The 20,286-nt window shown below is 40.7% G+C and overlaps 1 protein-coding gene across 2 annotated transcripts in view; it reads left to right on the top strand.

The window, feature by feature from the left end:
- Positions 1-20,286, top strand: part of Unc13c (unc-13 homolog C) — a 427,364-nt gene that overhangs the window by 343,772 nt on the left and 63,306 nt on the right. For both annotated transcript variants that reach the window (XM_050125822.1, XM_050125813.1), the window contains 2 exons: positions 11,303-11,391; positions 17,525-17,674. In XM_050125822.1, the coding sequence (XP_049981779.1) occupies positions 11,303-11,391; positions 17,525-17,674 (239 nt within the window). The remainder of the gene's footprint in view (positions 1-11,302; positions 11,392-17,524; positions 17,675-20,286) is intronic.

The raw sequence follows: 20,286 nt of genomic DNA, 5'->3' as shown, positions 1-20,286 counted from the left end.
AGTCTTGGTTCAAGATGTTTGGGTGGAATTTGTGACAAGACACAACAGTGTAATCAAATGCTTGTATTTAAAATAATAGTTCTAAAAGAGGTCAAGACCATGATGGGGACACCCACTGAAACAGTCTACCTGAGCTAATGGGAGCTTACCACCAGTCGGGCTGGGAAAGGAACAAACATAGGACCAAACTAGTTCCCCTGAATGTGGCTGACAGCTGCATGACTGGGGCAGACGGAGGGACCACTGGCAGTGGCACCAGGATTTATCCCTACTGTATGCACTGGCTTTTTGGGAACTCATTCTCTGGATAGATATCTTGCTCAACCTAGATATAATAGGCAAGGCCTTAGACCTTCCCCCAAAAATGTGCCTTACCCTCTCTGAGGAGTAGATGGGGATGGGGTGGGGGGGTAAGTAGATGGAGCGGAAGAGGGGAGGGAGTGAGAACTTGGATTGGTATATATAATGAAAAAAGATAGTTTGTTTTCTTTTAAAAAATATAAAATTAACAAGAATTCAATTACGAAAATCAAAGTAAAATAGTAACTCTAAAATATAGGTAACTATTGTGAAGCCATATACAAAACTCCAGCATTTCTTAAAAACATTACATAGACTTTTCATTTATATATTATGCATTGTTTTACTTAAAAGTAGCATTTACATTTTTTAATTTATAATTTAAAGATGCTAAGCTATATATTCAACTCTCCAGGTGATATAATTGATATTGACTTTCTAAGAATTTTGTGTTTGTCCATGCAGAATATATTATGTTATATAGTTCTCCCTGGATATACATAGAAATGTCACTTAATAATAAATTAATGAGGATCAATATACTGTTTTTATCACTTTTCAGTAACTATAAATAAATTTCAAATAAATTAAATTATAAAGCATATATCAGGCAGCTCAATAATAAAACAGACTATTCAATTAATTATAACTTACTTTCAGTTCTAAAATTGTCTCCCAAAGCAATTTCAAAACTTGGGAAATTAAAAGGTTTAATTATCCATTATGCCTACTTGGAGTTATTGTACCTGCAGGGTGCAGGGCTTGGGGTAGGAAACAAAACAATCTGTCATTGTCTTTGGCCTCAAGAAGTCTGCAAAGAACAAGTGCTCATAAGCCAGCAATTAAAACTCAGGCTACCTTCTGCACTTCAAACAGTGGCTCTCCACCTGTGGGCTGCGACTCCTTTGGGGATTTGCATGAAGATAGCCTGAATATCAGATATTTACTTTACGATTCATAAAGGTAGCAAAATTACAGTTATAAAGTAGCAATGAAATAAATTTGTTTGGGGGGTCATCACAAAATGGGGAGCTGTATTAGAGGGCCCCAGCAATAGGAAGGTTGAGCATCACTGGTCCAGAAAAAGACACATTCAGAAGCTCGGCCCCCATGCTACCTGGGCCACTTTAAGCATCTCCTCCCATCTCTTCCCTTCAAGCTTGACCCGTTATCACATGGCTCAGAGCCCTATAGACCTTACCAGGCACCAGAGATACAGGAGTGCTAAGATGGCCACACTTGAAAAAAATGTTGGGTTTATTCAGGAAGTCAAAATAAGAAGAGATAAGGAGTCTGAGGGAAGAGCAACAACTCTTTCTAATCCGGAAAATGTCCTTCAAAAGGAAGTTTGAATGCTGTATTGTATTCTACAGGAAACTCAAACTTCTAGCATTTCATCGTGTGGCTTTAACTCAAAGGTGAGGTGGCACTCAGCTAAAGTCAGAGTACACAATCAGTTATTAGTTTTGTAGCAACAAGGAGAAGTGAACGTCGGACATGCCTGCCTTCGTTTGCAGATATTGTCTGGTTTCTTTCTCCTCCTAGGCATCTCTGTAATTGGGCTTTTGAAATTTGATTTAATAGAAAATTAAGAGAACAATGAGCTAGAAGAGCAAGCTGAACTTGACGTGATTTAACAAATATAATTGAGTCCAGAGCAACTCCCACATACAGTCTGGTTCAACAGCTGCGCTTGTGAAAGTAAAGTAACTGGGAGATGCTAAGGGTCCTGTGCTCCCGCCCATGTCGGAATGAGATGCAGTACCCAGGTAGGGACTGCTTGTTAACCTTGCCTCCCAGAGCTCTGGCAGCCTGCAGGGTCACCCACATTCTGTCAATTCTCTTTTTAAACTAGCATCTCTCAAGAAACACACATGCCACAGCCAGGACAGACAGATGCTCTATTCTGCCTTCTACAATAATTCACACCATTATTTCATCACCTTCGATTGTTTCTAGCTGCCCTGACATACCATAAACCAATGTAAGCAGCAGTAAAAAAAATAGTATATTCTTGTCACCTTTATTGTGTTTATTTTTTATGTCCATGCAAATGAAAGCACAGCTTCTACCTTAAAGCAGTGGTTCTTAGCCTGTGAGTCACGACCCCTTCACCAGGATCTCATATCAGATATCCTGCATATCAGATAGCTACATTATAATTCATAACAGTAGCAAAATTATAGTTTATGAAATAGCAATAAAAATAAATTTATGGTTGGGGATCACCACAACTTGAGGAACTGTATTAAAGGGTCACAGCATTAGGAAGGTTGAGGCCCACTGCCTTCAAAGGAAGAAGAGATAATTTATTCTAGAGCAAAGTGGAGTGATCATGGTGCAGAAATATGGATTTAGGTTACCCCAAATTCCATGTTCCTACCTGGAAGCAGTTTCATGAAGTTGGGTAGTTATACCAGAAAAGAAAGTCAAAAGGCAAGGCAAGTGTATATAAGAGAGATGGTTACAGCAAGATGCTGGAAGGTTTTCTGTAGAGCTCACATGATGACATTCTTAGCTTACCGGTTGGGGGAAGCCAGTGGCCTGCTAAGTTTAACAGATTCCAAAAGGGTTTTATCTATTAGACACAGGATGTTAGTTCTGACACAAAGATGGGTACAGATTGACTGTCCAGGGGGCAAAAGCTAGCTCAGATATGATAATTAGCATCTGGACTTACAACATTCCAATCGCTCCACATCACGGAAGTCCTAACCAAATAATCAGTGTGTGCAGACACAGATTTCCTTCAGGAATTTTTGTTGCCAGCTGACAGCTAATCAGTAGACATACTTAGGGAGTGGTGAGTTTTGATGCCTGTATACACTGTAGTGATCAAGTTGCAATACTAAGCACAGTATGGTGAACATTGGTCATTTCATTTCTCTATGAATAGCACAGGCAACTGCTGTCCTTCGGTATTGTTCTGAATAGTGTCGTGCAACACTAAAAATTAGTGCTACTATCTAATCATTATAGTGACCCATTGACTGACTCAGCCCTCCCTTCTCCCCTTTCTCTAAACTTCAGTTCTTCCCAGTCTTCTTTTCCCCTGCTAGTCATAGTAGCCCTCAGACATGCCATGTATACAATTCGTGGAGGGTTCTGCCCATCACTCAATGTTCAGTTTGACAACTATAATGCTGCAATAGAAGTAGACAATGGGTAGAAACTAAGGGAGCCTGGGCAAAATGACTGTGGGTAGAGAATAAAATCTAGGCAGATCATGACCTGTTTTCTTCTGCCCCTGACTCATTCTGGGTCTGCACAGCCCACAGCTAGTCCACAGCTGCAGGTGGGAAGTTCTAGGCCCCTTCCAGCCAAATTCTCTGGAGGCGTGTGCTTTGCAATAGCATTTTCAGATAGGAATCGCTTCAGATAACAAATGTCTTAATTTTTTCCCCAGCCTGATCACAGTTCCCTTCCCCAGTCCCCTCCTCCCAGCCTCCCCTCTTCCTGCCCCATCCACCTCTTCTCCTTCCTCTTCAGAAAAGTGCAGGCTATCCCATGGTGCCATGATTCCATAGTTATCATCCATCCATGGCATATCAAGTTACAATAAGACTAGGTACCTCCTCCCCTACTACCTCCCCTATTCCTAGATGAGGCAACCCAATAGGAAGAAAGGATTCCAAAAGCAGATAACAGCATCAGAGACAGCCCCTGCTCCCTCTGTTAAAAGTCCCACAAGAAGACCAAGCTACACAATAGTAGTATATGTGGAGAGGGCCTAAGTCATTCCCATGCAAGTTGGATGTTCAATCTCTATGAGCCCCTATGAACCCACGTTAGTTAATTCTGTGGGGTTCCTTGTATCCCTGATCCCTCTGTCTCCCATAATCCCTTCTTCCACAGGATTCCCCGAGATCTGCCTAGTGTTTGGCTGTGGGTTTCTGATTCTGTTTACATCACTCAGTAGATAAAAGCCTCTCTGATGACATCTGGGCTAGGTGACAACAAGTAAGGGGCGTCTTGTTGATCTCCTTGCAGCTCCAACAGCACAATACTTTAACTGAGCCTTGGGTTTCCCGCCTGTAATAAAACGAATTTGGACTATGTTTTTTTAAAAAAAAAAAAAAAACTATGATTAGAAGCTCTAGCACCTTGCTATCCACCCACAAAGCTGAGGGGCTGTAGGGGCAGTGTGTGTGGTGTAGAAGGAAGGGAAGTAATGTCATACCGAGAGGGAAGACTGTTGGATAGTTCTGATAGGGATGTACTCAATGTTGAACATAACAGAAAAGTGGAAATAGACCCAGAATGTGCTATTTGTTCACCAACTCAAAACTATAAAGAAAAAACAGTGAAACATTTCCCCTCCAGCTGTCAAAGCTGAAGAAAGCGCCTTACTATATCTGAAGGCATTAGTTGATCTGAATTATAATAATGGTGGGTTCTACTGCATACACTGTCTAGTTAGGATCTGTGGACAGCCACTGAAGCCCTTCAGCTTTCGGAAACTATTTCTTCACAGTGACTGACATGTCCAGCCCATTATGCGTGCCCTTCTGGGCGGGAGAAGGAGCATGTGGCAGTGTGCCTCTGCCTATGATCATGCGAGCTCTTGAGGGGGCCTCCCCAGAAAGAAACAGGAATAATTCTCAGAACAGCAGCAGCATTGGGGCTGCAGCATCTGTGATTAAGTATTTACAGTACAGACCACATCTCTTATTCCTGACAGCATACCACAATGTCCAATGGGATGCCATCACTCTCTAAGGAGATTGCCCTAATGCCGGGTTCTCCATGGAATTTTCACCCATTTCCTTGTTGTATTTTTGGCTGAACTAGGCCTCGTAGAGTAAATAGGCTCTGAAAAGTAGAACATTTGGAGAGAATCAGCCTTTTTAAAACAAAGAACCAGAGCCAGAAAAGATTGTGAGAAATTGCTGGAAGCCCTTCCTTGTTGAGAGCCAGCTCGAGGGGTTCAGCAAATGCTGAGTCAAACTGGAGTTTATTGAATCAGCTCCAGAAATAACACATTAGGGTATGGAAAGAGAAATCAGAAAAAAAAAGTATAACTTGTAAATTAGATGAGAAAAATGCTAAGTCGGGAACTCGAGAGGACAAGCGAGGTAGAGATGTTCAGAGACATAATTGGTCATATCTCAGTAGCCAAGTATAAATGGGAGAAGAATATAGAAGTCAAACATGACATCTGCATTTTGCCAAATCAGAGAAAACAAGAAGTAAATTAACCAGAAAAGATAATGAGTTCCGTATTTATCTTCTCTGATGGAGGTACACGTGGATCCTCAGAAGGAAAACTAGACAAGATGTCCAGGCATGCTGCTGAGGATGCAGAGAAGAGAATGGGGGTCGTTAGCACAGGAGTGGTAGCTGAGGCTATAGGCTTGAGTGTGGTTGCTCAGGGGAAAGCAGAAGGCAGAATAGGAAGGGAAAATGGTGGGAGACTAATAGTTAAAAGGTACACAGAGGACTGGAAGTCAATAGTGAAAAGGACAAACCATGGGAAACCAGACAAGCAAGAAAATAAGGCTTCAGAGGTAAACAGCAGTATGAACAGAGGTTGACCAGGATGGATAAGGTCATCAGATTGACAGTAAGGGGTCATGGTGACCTGTATTGTACAGTACAGTGGAGTGTCCTGACCAGAAGCTGCGCTGCTGAGGACCGATAGATGTCTCAAAAATGCAAATATGGCGAGCATTTTCAGGCTCATGGTGGGAACAGTTCAGAGGTCAAGGAGAGGAATGAGAGCAGCCAGATATTGGTGAGAAGATTCGTTCAAATAAATTTGTATTTTTCTTCCTTTATTCTACTTTTTTGTATGGGGATTATCATCAGAGTACATTCATAGAGCAGGGAAGTAAAATCAATACAATAGAGTGATTCCATATGAAGCAAGAAGAGGGGTTAAAGGAACAAGGTCCAGAGGGAGGGAACAAGAACAGTGTGCTTCTAGGAAATGAGACTTCAGTTTTCATGGAAATGGTGATAGACCTTGCCTTAGCAAAAGATGTAAATAAAGCCACTAAAAGGTCCAAAAAGGGCTTAATGCTGACATATTAAGGGATTTGATGCAAAAATTATTAAGGGTTTTAATTATAAAATACTAAAGATGTTAACTACTAGACAATCATGTCCTCATTTTCTGCTGAGATGAGAGGCAGACAACACGGCCTTCCCTCCTCAGCTGTACTTCTCTGTCGATGGGTAGTTAAGGGCACCCTAATAACCGACACAGGGCTCTGAACACAAACAAAGCAGTGCAGCCTAGAGGCCTGTGGGAAAGAAAGGAAATGGCAGCAATGCACTGTGGGAAGTAAATGGGACATCCAAGAGCTTTAGTTCTCCCATGACATCTAGTTACAGGTGACTTGAATGAGCACCAGAAGCATTTCAGTGTCCGTTTGCAGCCTTCTGGTCGGAACGCTGGCAGGACATTCATGATCAGTTAACTGCCCATGCTTTAAAGAGGGTAAAAGAGCATATATTCTGATTAGATCCACAGAGAGGATCAGTGCTAGAAAGAAAAAGCAGAAATGCATGCAGAGTTGGTGTGGTGACTGAATTCTGAACCAATGTCAGAGTGTAATTTGACATGGTCTGGCAAGTAGTCAGGTATTTGAAATCAAGAGTAACTTGATAAGTCAGAATTTGTTGTTGCTGATGAATAAGAAATTTGATTTCAAAGCAAAAGTATATTATTAATTGTAAATGCATCCATAAAGAGTCACACTGGCCTTCTGGATGATTCATTCCTGTGATGGTTCTGTGTATCATTTTCAGTCCCTTTTCCAGGTATTTGGTACATGCAAGTCTTACACGACCCTGGAAAAGAGACACTGACTTGCACAGTAAGCTAAAGTTCTATAGAAAAGACAATAAAAAAAGTTTTGAATCACAGTAATAGGAGAAAGCAGAGTTGGTGTAAATGCTAGAGCTATTGACTAGCTCTGGGAAGGAATGTTTGCAAAAGGAAGTGAGAAATGACTTGTATTTTAAAGAAAAAAAATAAAAGGCCAGATGTGGTGGTCCATGGCTTTAATCTCAACATTTTGGATTCAAATATGAATTCAAGGCTGGCCAGGTCTACATAGCAAGTTTCAGGACATGTAAAGAGAGACCAAGCTATATAAAGAGACCCTATCTCAAAAGAAAAAAAAAAAGGAAAAGGAAAAGGAAGGGAAGCGAGAGAGAGAGAGAGAGAGAGAGAGAGAGAGAGAGAGTGTGTGTGTGTGTGTGTGTGTGTGTGTGTGTGTGTGTGTGTGTCTAGGGGAAAGAATGTAATGAAGGCCTGCCTACTAACAATCTTCTTCATAAGACTTTTTTCAATTGTGTGTATGTGTCTATGTGTGTGTGAGTACAGTGCCCACAGAAGCAATAAGAGGGCACCAGATCAACTGAACCTTGAGACCTTGTGTTATAGGCACCTGTGAGGTGAGGATGTTGGTGCTCAGAACCAGACTCTGGTCCTCTAAGAGAATAGGAAGTCTTCTTAACTGTTAAATCATCTTTCCAAGCCCCTGCTAGCAATCTTAGATGCATTCATCTCATGATCATGTCTCAGTGCTATTGAATACCGCAGTGATGTACAATGTCAGTTATTATCTACTTACGACTAGAGATTATTCTGCACATTAGGGCCAGGTTTTACCAGGCTAGATTTGGAAATTCCTCAGTCTTCTTATACAGTACGTATAAAATATGTCTCAGTAGCTCTAATATAAATTTAGAACTTCATAAATTGCTTTTTAGTACACTCCCCTTTGCATAGAAGCTTAATTTACATAACCAGCTAATTAAACTCCTCAACTACATATGCGAATTTAGTTTCTAATTTATTGATTTATTTTCAGTATTCTTTTAGGACTGTTTTAAACTTCCAACAATAATCTTAAATAATAATAAAAATCAAGTTTGCTTTCATTATTTTACCACTCATATAAGCATGCTAATGTGGAAGGATTTATGAAAATATTACATACCTTTTTAACTTTCCACAGTAGCCAATCATTTTAAAAAAATAAGCTATTGGTAATTTAGGCAATGGGTTCTTAAACACAAGTATATCATTTCTTAAAACTGTAGAACATTTATAAGAATGAGAATTTTTCCTAATTTTTGCATCTTAAAAAATGCAGAACGTAAGGCTAAAGAGCCAGAAGTAAAGCACACTTGCTTCTCACCCAAGATGACCCAAGGTTGGTTCCCAGCACTCACATTAGGCAGTTCACAATAACCTGCAACTCCAACTCCATCTCTAATGACCACAGTGGGCACCTAAAACTGTCATGGACATATGGGTATGTGTGCATATGGGTATGTGTGCACACACATGCACATACGTGTACACTCATACACACACTAAAAAAATCTACAAAATGCGGAATAGTAATTTTGTTACTTATTATTAGATCAATACATTTATATTCATATTTCTAACATTACAAGAAACGTTTATATATTGTAAAGAACCACACTGGCCTCAGCATTGCTTTACTTGTTTTGGTGGTGTTATTTAGATTGGATAATAATGGAAAATAAAAATTTTCTTTTAGGCTTATTTTATTTCCTTAGTCTTGTCACATGGAAGAAGCTTTTATACATTCTTATGTAAAAACACGTTTATGAAAAAAACTCAGTGTCATTTATTGTTTAAATTGCTGTAGTCTGACAGTTTTGATTTTTATATACTAACCAATTATGTGATAAGGAAATGTCTGTTCACAAATACCTAAAGCAAATGAGTGGGAAAATGTCCTAATTTCTTCTGAGTGGCCCAGGAAACCATTTGGTATGGCTTTCAAAGTATTGCCTTAACAGCTGAGTAAAACTACCTCAATATACATGTCACACTGATAAGAAAGCAAACATACATTTTAATAAGCAGGCCCACCCTGTCTTTTGATACAAAGTCATTTTCTTAGATGCAGTGAACGGGTGTGTGGGAGCTGCCCTCATTGTGTTCCTAGGAATGTGGAGCCTAGGGGGGAAAAAAACAAATAGGAGGATTTTTCTCCCTACAGCTTTATCCAAATGAGGCCAGGAAAGGTTAGTGCTAAGGCCACTGTAAAAAAAAAAACAGAGGGGAAACATCCAGCCCCCATGTTTCCCTGTGGCTGGAGGGGCAGTCTACCTGTGTCTCCTTTGTTGAAGGTCAGGAAGTTAGAAGAGCTTAGACTGAGTTTAAACAGGAATCCATGCAGAGTAACTTTGGTTCTGCAGAGGGGAAGAAACCAATAGTCCTGTTGGCTTTGATAGGATAGGGAAAGTCTAATGCAACAGATGCATATTTAGGTTTGAGTTTCACGATGTTATATTTGGTCGTGTCCACACAATCCAGAGCTACCCACATACAGAGGCAAGTAAAGAATATTTTTTACAGGGCTAGGGAGATAATTGGTGGGTGAAGTATAAGAATGAGCGCCTGGGTTCAGGTCCCCAGCATCCATGTTAAAAGCTGGGTGTGCTTCTATGATCTCAGCCCTGGGGAGCTGGAAACAGAAGGCTCACTGGGGCTCACTGCCAGACACTCTAGCCAACTGCTGAGATCCAAATCCCATCAGAGACCATGTCTCAGAAAATGAGGTAGAGAATAATTGAAGATTATCAAGCTCTAGGCTCTACACAAATATGTATTCTGTATGCACAGCCTCTCACACATGTGCACATGGACACACACACACACACACACATTCTTGCTAGCTGTTTCTTAGTTTTAAAAAATACCCTTGGAGTATTGCGAGTTATCACGTTCTGAGGCATATTCTGGTATGCTTACAGGGACACATCTTTGGATAAGATCTAGGAGTTTATGTTACTAGCAGACCTCACATTCATTTGATACACTTCCTAAATCTTTGGTTTATATGTCATGAATTTATTTGTTTCACTTCAAGAAACTGGCTCCATTCCAGCCTCTTTTCATTAGAACACCAGTTTGTCAAAGAACTACACACAGTAATGAGAGGAAACTTAATTTCTGAAGGCTCAAAGGAAGGAAGGTTGACATTTCAATTTCAGAGACCGTGACACATTATCCCCTCCATGACTTTATCTCTGCTTTACGGTGTACATCTGTCAGAAGGTTTTGTTTACAATTCAACTCTACTTTTAATGTGTAAAAACACAAACAATGGGATAAACTTCTCTGGATGACAAATTCCATGTTGATCCTTTGCTGTCATTGCAAAAATGAATTCTTAAAACAAACAAACAAAAAAAGTGCAAATCTCACTCTGGGTTTCTCAGGATACCCTGAGAGAAAAGTCAGACCAATGATCTCCAAAGAAACACAAGGGCTTGGGGAATTGGCTTGTCCTATGGCCTGAAATTCTAAAGTTGAAAAAACACACACAAACACCCCAGTAATATCTGGAGCAACACAGATTTAAATCCCTCAAGTCTGAAATGCAAAATGCTCTAATATTGGAGGGTTTTTGTTTTTCTGGGTTTTTTTTTTTTTTGGTTTTACATTTGAAGCTTCTCAGATTTCAGGGGTTTAAATAACAACTGTGTTTTAGCAAACTCTAGGCAAAGACTCCAAAATCTTCTGAAAGATTTCTAGTCCCTGGTTTTTCAGATTTAAGATACTCGGCCTATCCTCAAAAGTTAACTTTTTAATTCAATGTTATTTTAACACACCTATTTATTTACAGCTGTATTAAAGACTGAAATGTATTCTGAATCAAAGTATATTTTCAACTAGTGTATTACAAAGTATGAAATTATCATGTTCGGGGGAATATTCTTGCCATGCTTTGCATCCCATCATGGTAACCAAGAACAGCTTTGCCCTCTAGCTCCTACTGCATTCAGCATGCCATGTGAAGCAATCAATATTCTCGTCTATGAGAATCCTTCCTGGTTTCTTCAGTTGCCTAAGCTTTTGCATTTTAAAGACAAAAAAATGGGGAGAGAAAGGTATGTCTCCATCGTGTTTGGAGGTACCATATTGCAAGCAGAATGCTTCTAAGAGAAGTAGACATGAGCTTCTTAAAACTCCCAAGTGATGTTGTTTATGGTCTCTCTGCAGCTAGACCCTGAAGCCAGCACCATTCTAAAAGAACTTCAAATTAAACTCAACGGGGTTCTGGATGAGCTTAGCGTCACCTACGGAGAAAGGTAAGCAGCCTAGTTAGTTGGCTAACTATATCAGGGTTCATTTATAACGATCACTCATTTTGAATCAAGAGCTGGTTTCAAAGCCTCACCTTCTCTGAAGTCTTCCTTGACCCCAGGATCCAAGAGCAATGCCTTGCTGAAAGATGTCTGTGCATCCTTCGCTTTAGTGGTCCTTATAACACCGAGTCCTAGGTTTGATGTACTCATTTACTTCCCCTGCTTTTCTCTAAGGGCAGAAACCTGAGCTCATAAGCATTTGCAAAGAGAGTGTGCACTAGCAAGCAGGGATTTGTGGAAACGATGGCGAGATGGAGGGAACGTGAACGCTTATGTAAGAAGCGTACATTCTGCTCAAGCCTTGCATGTCACTGTACTTGCGCCTCAGAAGAGCAATACCCAGCTCCTTACCTGATTGCATCATCACTACTTAGGGTTCATGACCCCAACTACCTCATGCGCAAGAGTTTAGAAACTATGAGAAACTTAAGGGCCTCTATATTTTTAAAAGTCAACTTGCCTCATCTGTGGTATGTTTCTAAAGAATGAGAACTTACCTAAATGAACTTTATTCTACCCCTGAATGAGAGAGCAATCATTTTACTAGCAATTATCAAAACAGGTATAAATTAGATATATCTTTGAAGAGGTTCATTAATTTCTTATAAAATTTGTTTAAATATTAGTTCAATAAATGTTGGTTTATCAGTTTAAACTATGTGTTCACTTTCCCACTGTAGCTATAAAGTTATCTTTAGGGCAAAAGCTTCCTGCTTGGATAGTCTTCATCTTCTATTGGGTTCCAGAAAGACAAATGATTTGTAAGCATTTAATGATTCCTCAGGCCAGATTTAACGAGAAAGACGGAAGGGACTCTGCTGGCCCCATATTTCTCAGACATCAAGATGAAGAAGCACAGAGAGCTCCAGGCTGAGAGTCCTCTTGATTCCGAGGCATGTTCTCAGGTTCTGCAAGCTCAGTAGTGTTGTCTTGATGGACAACGCTATCTCCACAGCTCAGACACAGGGCTGGGGCACCCTGGCTCTGTGGAGCTAAGGATGTTTGTCTTCCCTCTGCTCTGCACTGAGCTCAGCACATTGCCTTTGTGCTGTGTTGCTAGTGACCTTCACAAGCCTGTGGATTCAGCCTGACTAGGAATCAGAGATGGAGGTTCTCTCTGCCCTGAGTCTGAACAGCAGGAGTTGTTTCAGAGATGTGGGCCTCAGTAGCTCTCCCTTGAGGAGACAGTGATGGGGCTTTAGCTCAGCCCTCTCGGGCTTAATGTTAAATGTTAAAGAAAAATGTTATAGAAAAAAAATGCAAAGAAAAAAAAGAGGTTGCCTTCAGCTACAAAAGGCATCAAGAAATTATTTAGCAAAGTTAGAGGAAGGAAAAAGGAGTCTAATAAAGCAAGACCAGCTCATAACTTTATGGAAAATAAGGTAGCTAAACGGAGCAGAAACCAATGCTTGACTCTTACATTTGCTTCTGTAAGTTGTCTAAATCCTCTTGATGAGGAATATTTGAATTTGTGTTTTAAGAGAGCAGAAAGCTGAATATATTAGCAAGATTTATCATCCCATTGGTGCTCCGAAGACTAAATTATGTACACAAGACTTGGAAAAATCAAGACAAACTTTGGTTATGAAGGAAAGATGGGTACTACCAGGGCTCTAGAAGTACATTATTTTTATAAGATTAAGGAAAGTTGTACTCAAGTTTATAAGAAAACCCCAGGGAAGGCGAGCTGGAAATTGCAGCAGTTGTCTGGAGGAGGAAGAAGAAGCATGGAAGTCAGCCATGTGGTGGGAAGCATGAGGAACCCCGAAGTGTTAGGGGAAATGTGCTTAGAGCAGGGAAGGAAGAAGAAAGGGAATGGTTGCTCTTTTCTGGGTAATTCAGGAAACAGACTCAAAAACCTGTAGTTGCATTGCTGCAGCCCAGCAAGCTACTGTGTGGGGCTATGCTGGAAAGGAAATTAATCCAGCAGTTATTCCTCCTGTCTCTTCAGCAAGGCTTAAAGTGAGCTCACCTTCCTCAGGGGTGGTCTCACCTCCCTGATATGATCCTTTAAGGCAAGTCACTGACCCTGCACAACTGGAATGTTAGATCTCCACCCAGGCTGGAAATTTCTTCCTCTCGACCAGAATAAAATGGTTTTTTCTTTAGTGTCTTTACGGCTACTGTAATAGCACAGAATATCATTTATTTTTATCCTACATACCAAAACTCACAGTTGCCCGGGACCCAATCTTTCATTATTTTTAAAATATCACATCAAATTGAGTTCCGTTAAGGTCATTTATGTTCTTGAAGAAAACAGGCTACCCATCATGCCTGCCTTGTAAGAAGAATAATTATTTTAGGCCGTTGCTATGATACGTCACACACAGGTGGGTGGGAAGTCCATGGCAAGCAGCATGATCATGTCACAAAGTCAATCTGAAGAACTACGTGAGCCTGCTCCTTTTCCCCCCTCAGCAACTGAGGCTGGAGCCTTACAAATGAGGGAAGAATTCGCTCCAGGAGCCAACCGCATCTCAGGTCATTAAAAGTCTCAGCCCTTCCTTAGTACTTTTGATTGTTAGGTTGGCTTTGTGATCATGTCAGGGTGGAGGCAAACCCCAACCTGAAGGCTTTCATGGATTCCTAGCCAGCTTCCAGTTCACCTGCCTCCTTCACAGACCAAGTGATTTCATGTTAGTGGTAAATTAAAGATGGTCTAAGAGGTTCCAAACTTGTGCCCCTTAAATTTCTGCTTTCCCACACATTGTTCACTTAATTTGGGTTCAGTCCTTTTCTTTCCTGGATCCGTTAGTGCCGGAAGCTGGCAAGATTAGGTATAAATAATTCAAGGCTGTTTCTTAGGAACTCTTAGGGGAGTGTTTGGTTCCTTGGGTGCCCGAGGAGACCGCTGTCATTATTCCCTTGTTCTATTTTTAGTCAAGCAGGTGAATAATGTCCTTTCCAAACAAAACGGAATAGATAAAGAAAAGACCTCGTAGGTGAATTCACTAAGAATGGATCCAGAGGGGTTTTCTGGTGAAATTGTGGTTTGGTTTATGCTAGGCTCATGCAAAAGTTGAATGTCTTTGTACATATCATCAGCACTATGATATGTACATGGCTTCCTTCAGACGCCTAATCTCACAACTTGGCCGCTGACTAAGTGCACAGTCTAAATCTGCTCAGGAGCGTGCTTCTCACACATTGGAAACATAAATTCTGTGGGCTTTGCTCAGTCTATCCCTTACCTCAGTTTACTGGCTTGAGAATGGGGACAAGAAAAAGGTAACTACTTAAGAGGTGGCTACAGCCAGGACGATCATTGGAGCGGTTGTGGTCAGTCAATCAAGTAGGGGTTTCTAACATTGCTTGTATTCTATCATGGTCACCTCAAATATCTGTGACGATCCCCCTATTAAATACACACATTGCCTCAAAGGTCCATACCTGCTCTGTGTCTTCCACCAACAACAGATCTAGCCACGTAGAATTGGTGAGGGTTTTGAAATGATCAAGATGAGAGGCTGGAGGAGGTCATCCAATGTAATATAAACAGGTACTGAAGGAGCCACAGTCCTAGGGACCAGGAGCCAAATGCAGATGTCAACTACAGAATGGCGTCATGAATAGTAAAAAAGCCCAGAGAGAAGCCTGGACCCAAAGACAGACAAGGACTAACACAATGGTGGATATAGACCCTGACCTTGAGATATTTAGAATTACAAATAAGTGTTTATAAACCCACTCTTAGGAGGCCACAAAAAGAAAATATGCCCAAATTATCTACCGAAAGCTATCTTTAGTAAAACCAAAACTTTAAAAACATATACTTCATAGTCAAATAGCTAAGACATTTCCACATTGTTAAAATGAAGGAAAGGTCTCATGTGTTATGGGGACAAGTAGTCCCTTTTTTGTTCATTTGTGTGTTCTGAACACTTGGAACCATGATTGGCACATAGTATGCATTTATTATTTGTAAATATGTGTGTGTGTAAAAAATACATGTATTCCGTTTAACTCAGACAGCAAGCAAAATAGAGCAAAGCTACAAACCTCTATGATGCATCTGTAATCTTTCAGATAACATCCTGGGATATCACTGTGTGGGGGAGACTGGCTTGATTTTGATTCTGAGGTCAAGCCTCCCCACCCGCCCTCCTCATTATCAGCCAGTAATTGAGCATTTCCCAGGCTTTTATCTCCAACGTGGTTTTCCACACCTCAATGCATCTGTATTCTAATTATCCCTCTTGTTAGAAGCATCTTGGTCATGAATGCCAAGCTTATCAACCATTTTAAATTCCCCCTCACACTCTCAGGTGGAGACCACCAGCATTCATACCAGAGATAACAGAGAATGAACAGAAACTACAGTATGAGGCTGACTCTTCGGGCTCTTTAAATCTGAGTGATGAGACAAGAGGCAAGCGGAAGGAAGCACTCCAGGGGGACATTCAACCAATCCTTGCTTCTTAATAGCTCTGTTGTGGTGTCATTGATATATAAAACCTGTGTACATTCAAGGCACACAACTTGGTGTTTCTGGATATGTAGAATTATGAAGGCATCACCACCTTCTACCCAATTCATATATCTGTCACATCTTCAGGGCTGTCATTTGTTTGTGTCAAGAAAACCTAATTTAAGATCTATCCTCATATTTTTGTCTGTATAATACAGCATTTTAAACTATTGTCCCAATGTTTCCTGAACCAACTGTTTTGTCCCAGGCATAGTAGTTTCTGCCACCGTGTATGGATAGGTTCTTGCTCTGTAAGGATTTATATTTAATAAGGATAATAGGCAATAAACAGATCACTGAGTACACACTATGCGTATGCACAAAGATCAAGTAATGTGCAATACAATTTAAAATATGCACAGTGATTAGGGACTGGAGACTCAAAGGGTTGTGACTTCAGTTTGAGTGTTCAGGGAAGGATACTGCAGAGATGACAGCTGGGGCATGCCTCGGACAAATGAAACACCAGGGAGGCCATCAGAATTTCCATGGAAAAAGGACTCTAACAGTGACCATAGGATTTTCAGGGTGAAGTCAGACCCAGGAGTTAACAAAAGCTCCAGGGATGCTCTTATGCCTGGACAGCCACAAAGATCAGAGAAGAGTGGTAAGCAGTGATTCCCTGAAGTCACCCACACGCCCCTCTAGTCCATTGCCATCCTTGAAATGGTTTCAGATTTTTCTCTAGCTGGCTTTGGAGGCTACTGAAACCTTGTAACATGGGCGGCAGACCTGGTCTCTGCTGTAAAATGACCTGTCAAGACTTGGACAGTGATGGTTATGAAGGCAGGTGATAGGTTGGTAAAATGAGCACATTTGGGAGCTTGTAAGTCCTCAGATTTAAGGGCACTCTGTGCAAGTTTGTGGTTGTTCAGGTGTTGTCCTAAGGAACCCAGACGTCCACATGAACAGGGTACACAAACACACAGCTTAATGACATGGTATGGAGTCCAGGGTGTAAACCAGGGCTACCCATGTGGGTTTGAAACCAGACACAATCATCAAGAAAGGGGCTCTTGGGCCAAAGAGCAAGTCTCTGAGAATCACAATACATGATATCTAAATAGAACAGAGTTCAATTTTAATCCCACATAAATAGTGAGTCATTTTTAATACAATTTAATCCCAAACCATAGAATGAATACATTTACACCAAAATCATTACTATCTGAAATTAGTGGGCATTTTGTGTTTTCCTTTTATGACTGTGAGAACCCTAGATAGTAATAATCAGCCCACTGGAAGGAGTTGCCAGAAAGCCTAGAGAAAGCAAAGAGGGTGTGGAGTTACAGGAAGTGGGGAAGAGGGTCGGTCCCAACACCCATAGTCTCTCTAGAGCAGCCATTTCTCCAAATGCACTCAGGAACACAGCAGCTGTCAGAGAAGACAGCTGAATGAACAGCTGGATGCACTGGCCCTCCTGAAGGGCATCCCTGTGGTCTGCTTTGCATCCCGGGGTTCAAAGTATGTGCTTATCACAACCCAAGATCTTACCTGACTTAAGCCTGCAAGCAAACGAGGAAGGAAAGCCATTCCTCTTAAAATGGTTCAGTCTTCTGGAAGTTGATTTACTTCTCTTCCAGAGTTTTTGTTCTTTCTTTTCAGTTTCCAACTTGTAATTGAGGAGTGCATAAAGCAGATGGGTGTTGAGCTAAACCAAATGAGAGCCAACGGCACCAGCACAGCCAATAAGAACAGTGCGGCGATGGATGCGGAGATCGTCCTGAGACCACTCATGGACTTCTTGGACAAAACGTAAGTTGTCAGCCCACTTTAGCCTTTACTTGACCCGGAGTTCCTAAATGTGACTGATAATTCTGTAGGGGAAATTTTGGTTTTCTCTGTATAAGGTTACTTTAAAAGGTCTTCTGGAACGATGGCTCAATAAATAAAACATTAGTCAGACAAGCATATGGACCAGGGTTTGATCCCCAGCATTCATGTTAAACAGTCAAAAGAGCTGGCTCAGGGGTTAGGAGGACATACTGCGCCTGCAGAGGACCTGAGTTTGGTTCCCAGCACTCATGTTTGGAAACTCACAGCAGCCTCTAACTGGAGCTGTAGGAACCTATACCCACATGCACATATCCATACATAGATTTATACAGACACACGTAATTAGAAATAAATAAATCTTTTAAAAAACAGCAGCATCTGGGCATAATCATATGTGCTTTTAATCCCAGTTCTGTGTGGATGCACCTGGGTCTCACCCACCGGTCAGCTCAGCCTTATTTGATAAGCTCCCGGCCAGGGAGAGACTACCTCTCAAAAATAAAGGTGGGTAGATTTTGAGGAATGACATCCTGAGATTGACATCTAGTCCTCACATGCACTTACACATGTGTGCATGCACCTACACACATACACTTTCACACACACACACATGCACACACAGATATATGCATACAAAAAAGGGTAGCATACTTTTAATTTATTAATATTTGTATGAGCTAGAAAAAAAATGAGAGGAACATAGTATTGGTGGCTGAGGGAGCTGCTGCTCCAAAGCAGAGAAAGGTTTCAAATTTCCTGCTCCTCAGTTAACACATTGGTTTCCATTCTTTTGGGTATAGAGACCAAATTAAATCCAGAATATTTGATTTCTCATCAGAAACCCACAGGAAAAGAAAATAGCACATGTCTGATATATTGGATGCCCTCCTGTGTCCAACCAATCTCTAATCACTGGAAAGCATTAAAAAGAAAGCCCAAGCCCCCAGTGCCTTTGAGATTCCAGTCATCTGTCCAGGGAGTGGGTTGGCATTGCGTGTTCTTAACAAAAACTCTGCTTGGTTTGCTGGTGGGTTGGTGGGTGTGTTGCGTTTTGTTTCCTTCTGATCTCTATGTTCACCATTCTGATTTAATAAGTTTGTGGTAGGCCCACGGGACTAATATTTTAGAATATATTCATAGCTCAGAACCACTTACTTTAACAACTCGCTAAAGGATTCAGTAATAGGGATACCAGCTGAACATCCCCAAGTCAAAAGTCTCAAATCTGAAATAGTCTAGAATCTGAGCTCCAGTTTCGAGGTTTCCAGTCTGAGGAGACAGCTCTGTGGTACCAGCTTTTCTACCAGGTGCCAGGCCCTGGGTTTGCTCCCCAGCATTGGAAAAAATAAGATTGGGATTTTGAAGCATTTTGGATTCCTATATTTACAAACTCCCCAAACTCAAAATTCAGAAATGGTGGTGGAGACATTCCAAAAGAGGTAGAGTTGAGCTGTGCTCAGGACCAGAACTTAGTGGACAAGAGAAACAAATATTAACTATGAATGTATATGCAAGATACATGTCATATATGTAGTTTATATATATTATCTCATTTATAGTTGTGGCAAATTAACATGAGGATAAAAAATAGAGATCCAGTCTAGCAGGAATGAGTAGGAAGAGTCTCTTCTACACAGTCATGGCTTCTTCCTTAACTCTATTTCCCTTCAGTTATAACTGATATAAGACAGATTAATTTCTTAGTTAATTCCTTTTTGAATTAATTTCAGTATTTGATAGAGAAAAATTGAGTCTCTCTCCCTGTTCTCTGTGGGTAAGAAATACTGTGGAAGATAGCTAGATGGGAGTACAGTGTGCAGCAGGTAAATAGGCAGGGGATATATAGAAAAGGAGAAAGCAAGGAAGGACAAGGAGATGAGAAAGAAAGGGGGGCAGGGACTTTTCATATTTTTAGTTTCTTAGTGCAGAATTTTATTATGTTACCTTCTAAATGTCCTCTTTGAATTTATTTTGCTATGAAGCTCTCTCTGGCAATACAGAGTTCAGTCCCTACAACCAGTAGCATTTGCTTACTGAATACAGTGATTATAGACAACAGGACTGAGCAATCCTCATTCTCTTATACCTTGTGTGAGCTTCCTTTACATTTCAGAATGCCAATCAATGGTTTGAGTCATCAAATAGTAAAACTATGTGATTTAAATACTCTTAAATGCTCTTAAAAGTTATAGAGTATATGGAATATCTAGGTAATTCCAATAATACCAATAGGCTAGCTGAGTAATTTTTGGATCTATATTGCCAGTTATAAAATACATGAATGGAAAAAGTGAGTTCACTATTATTTTAATATATTTAGATAAGCTTATATTCTTTTAAAAAAATACTTATTTTGTGTATATAAGTATTTACCTGCATGTGTGTGCGTGTACTGTGTACATGCAAAGTCTATGGAAGCCAGAAGAAGGCATCAGATCTCCTGGAACTGGAGATATAGACAGCTGTGAGCTGTGGTGTAGGTGGTGAAAATCAAACCTGGATCCCCTAGAAGAGCCATCAAAGCACTTAGCCACTGAGCCACCTTTCCAGCCCCTATTTTACATTCTTAATATTCCACGTGTAATTATAGT

This window comes from Alexandromys fortis, unplaced genomic scaffold (assembly GCF_014885135.2).
Source record: "Alexandromys fortis isolate MF-2015 unplaced genomic scaffold, M_Fortis_MF-2015_v1.1 scaffold_22, whole genome shotgun sequence".
In the NCBI taxonomy this organism is placed as follows: domain Eukaryota; kingdom Metazoa; phylum Chordata; class Mammalia; order Rodentia; family Cricetidae; genus Alexandromys; species Alexandromys fortis.
This window is presented reverse-complemented; position numbering and strand designations above follow the sequence as displayed.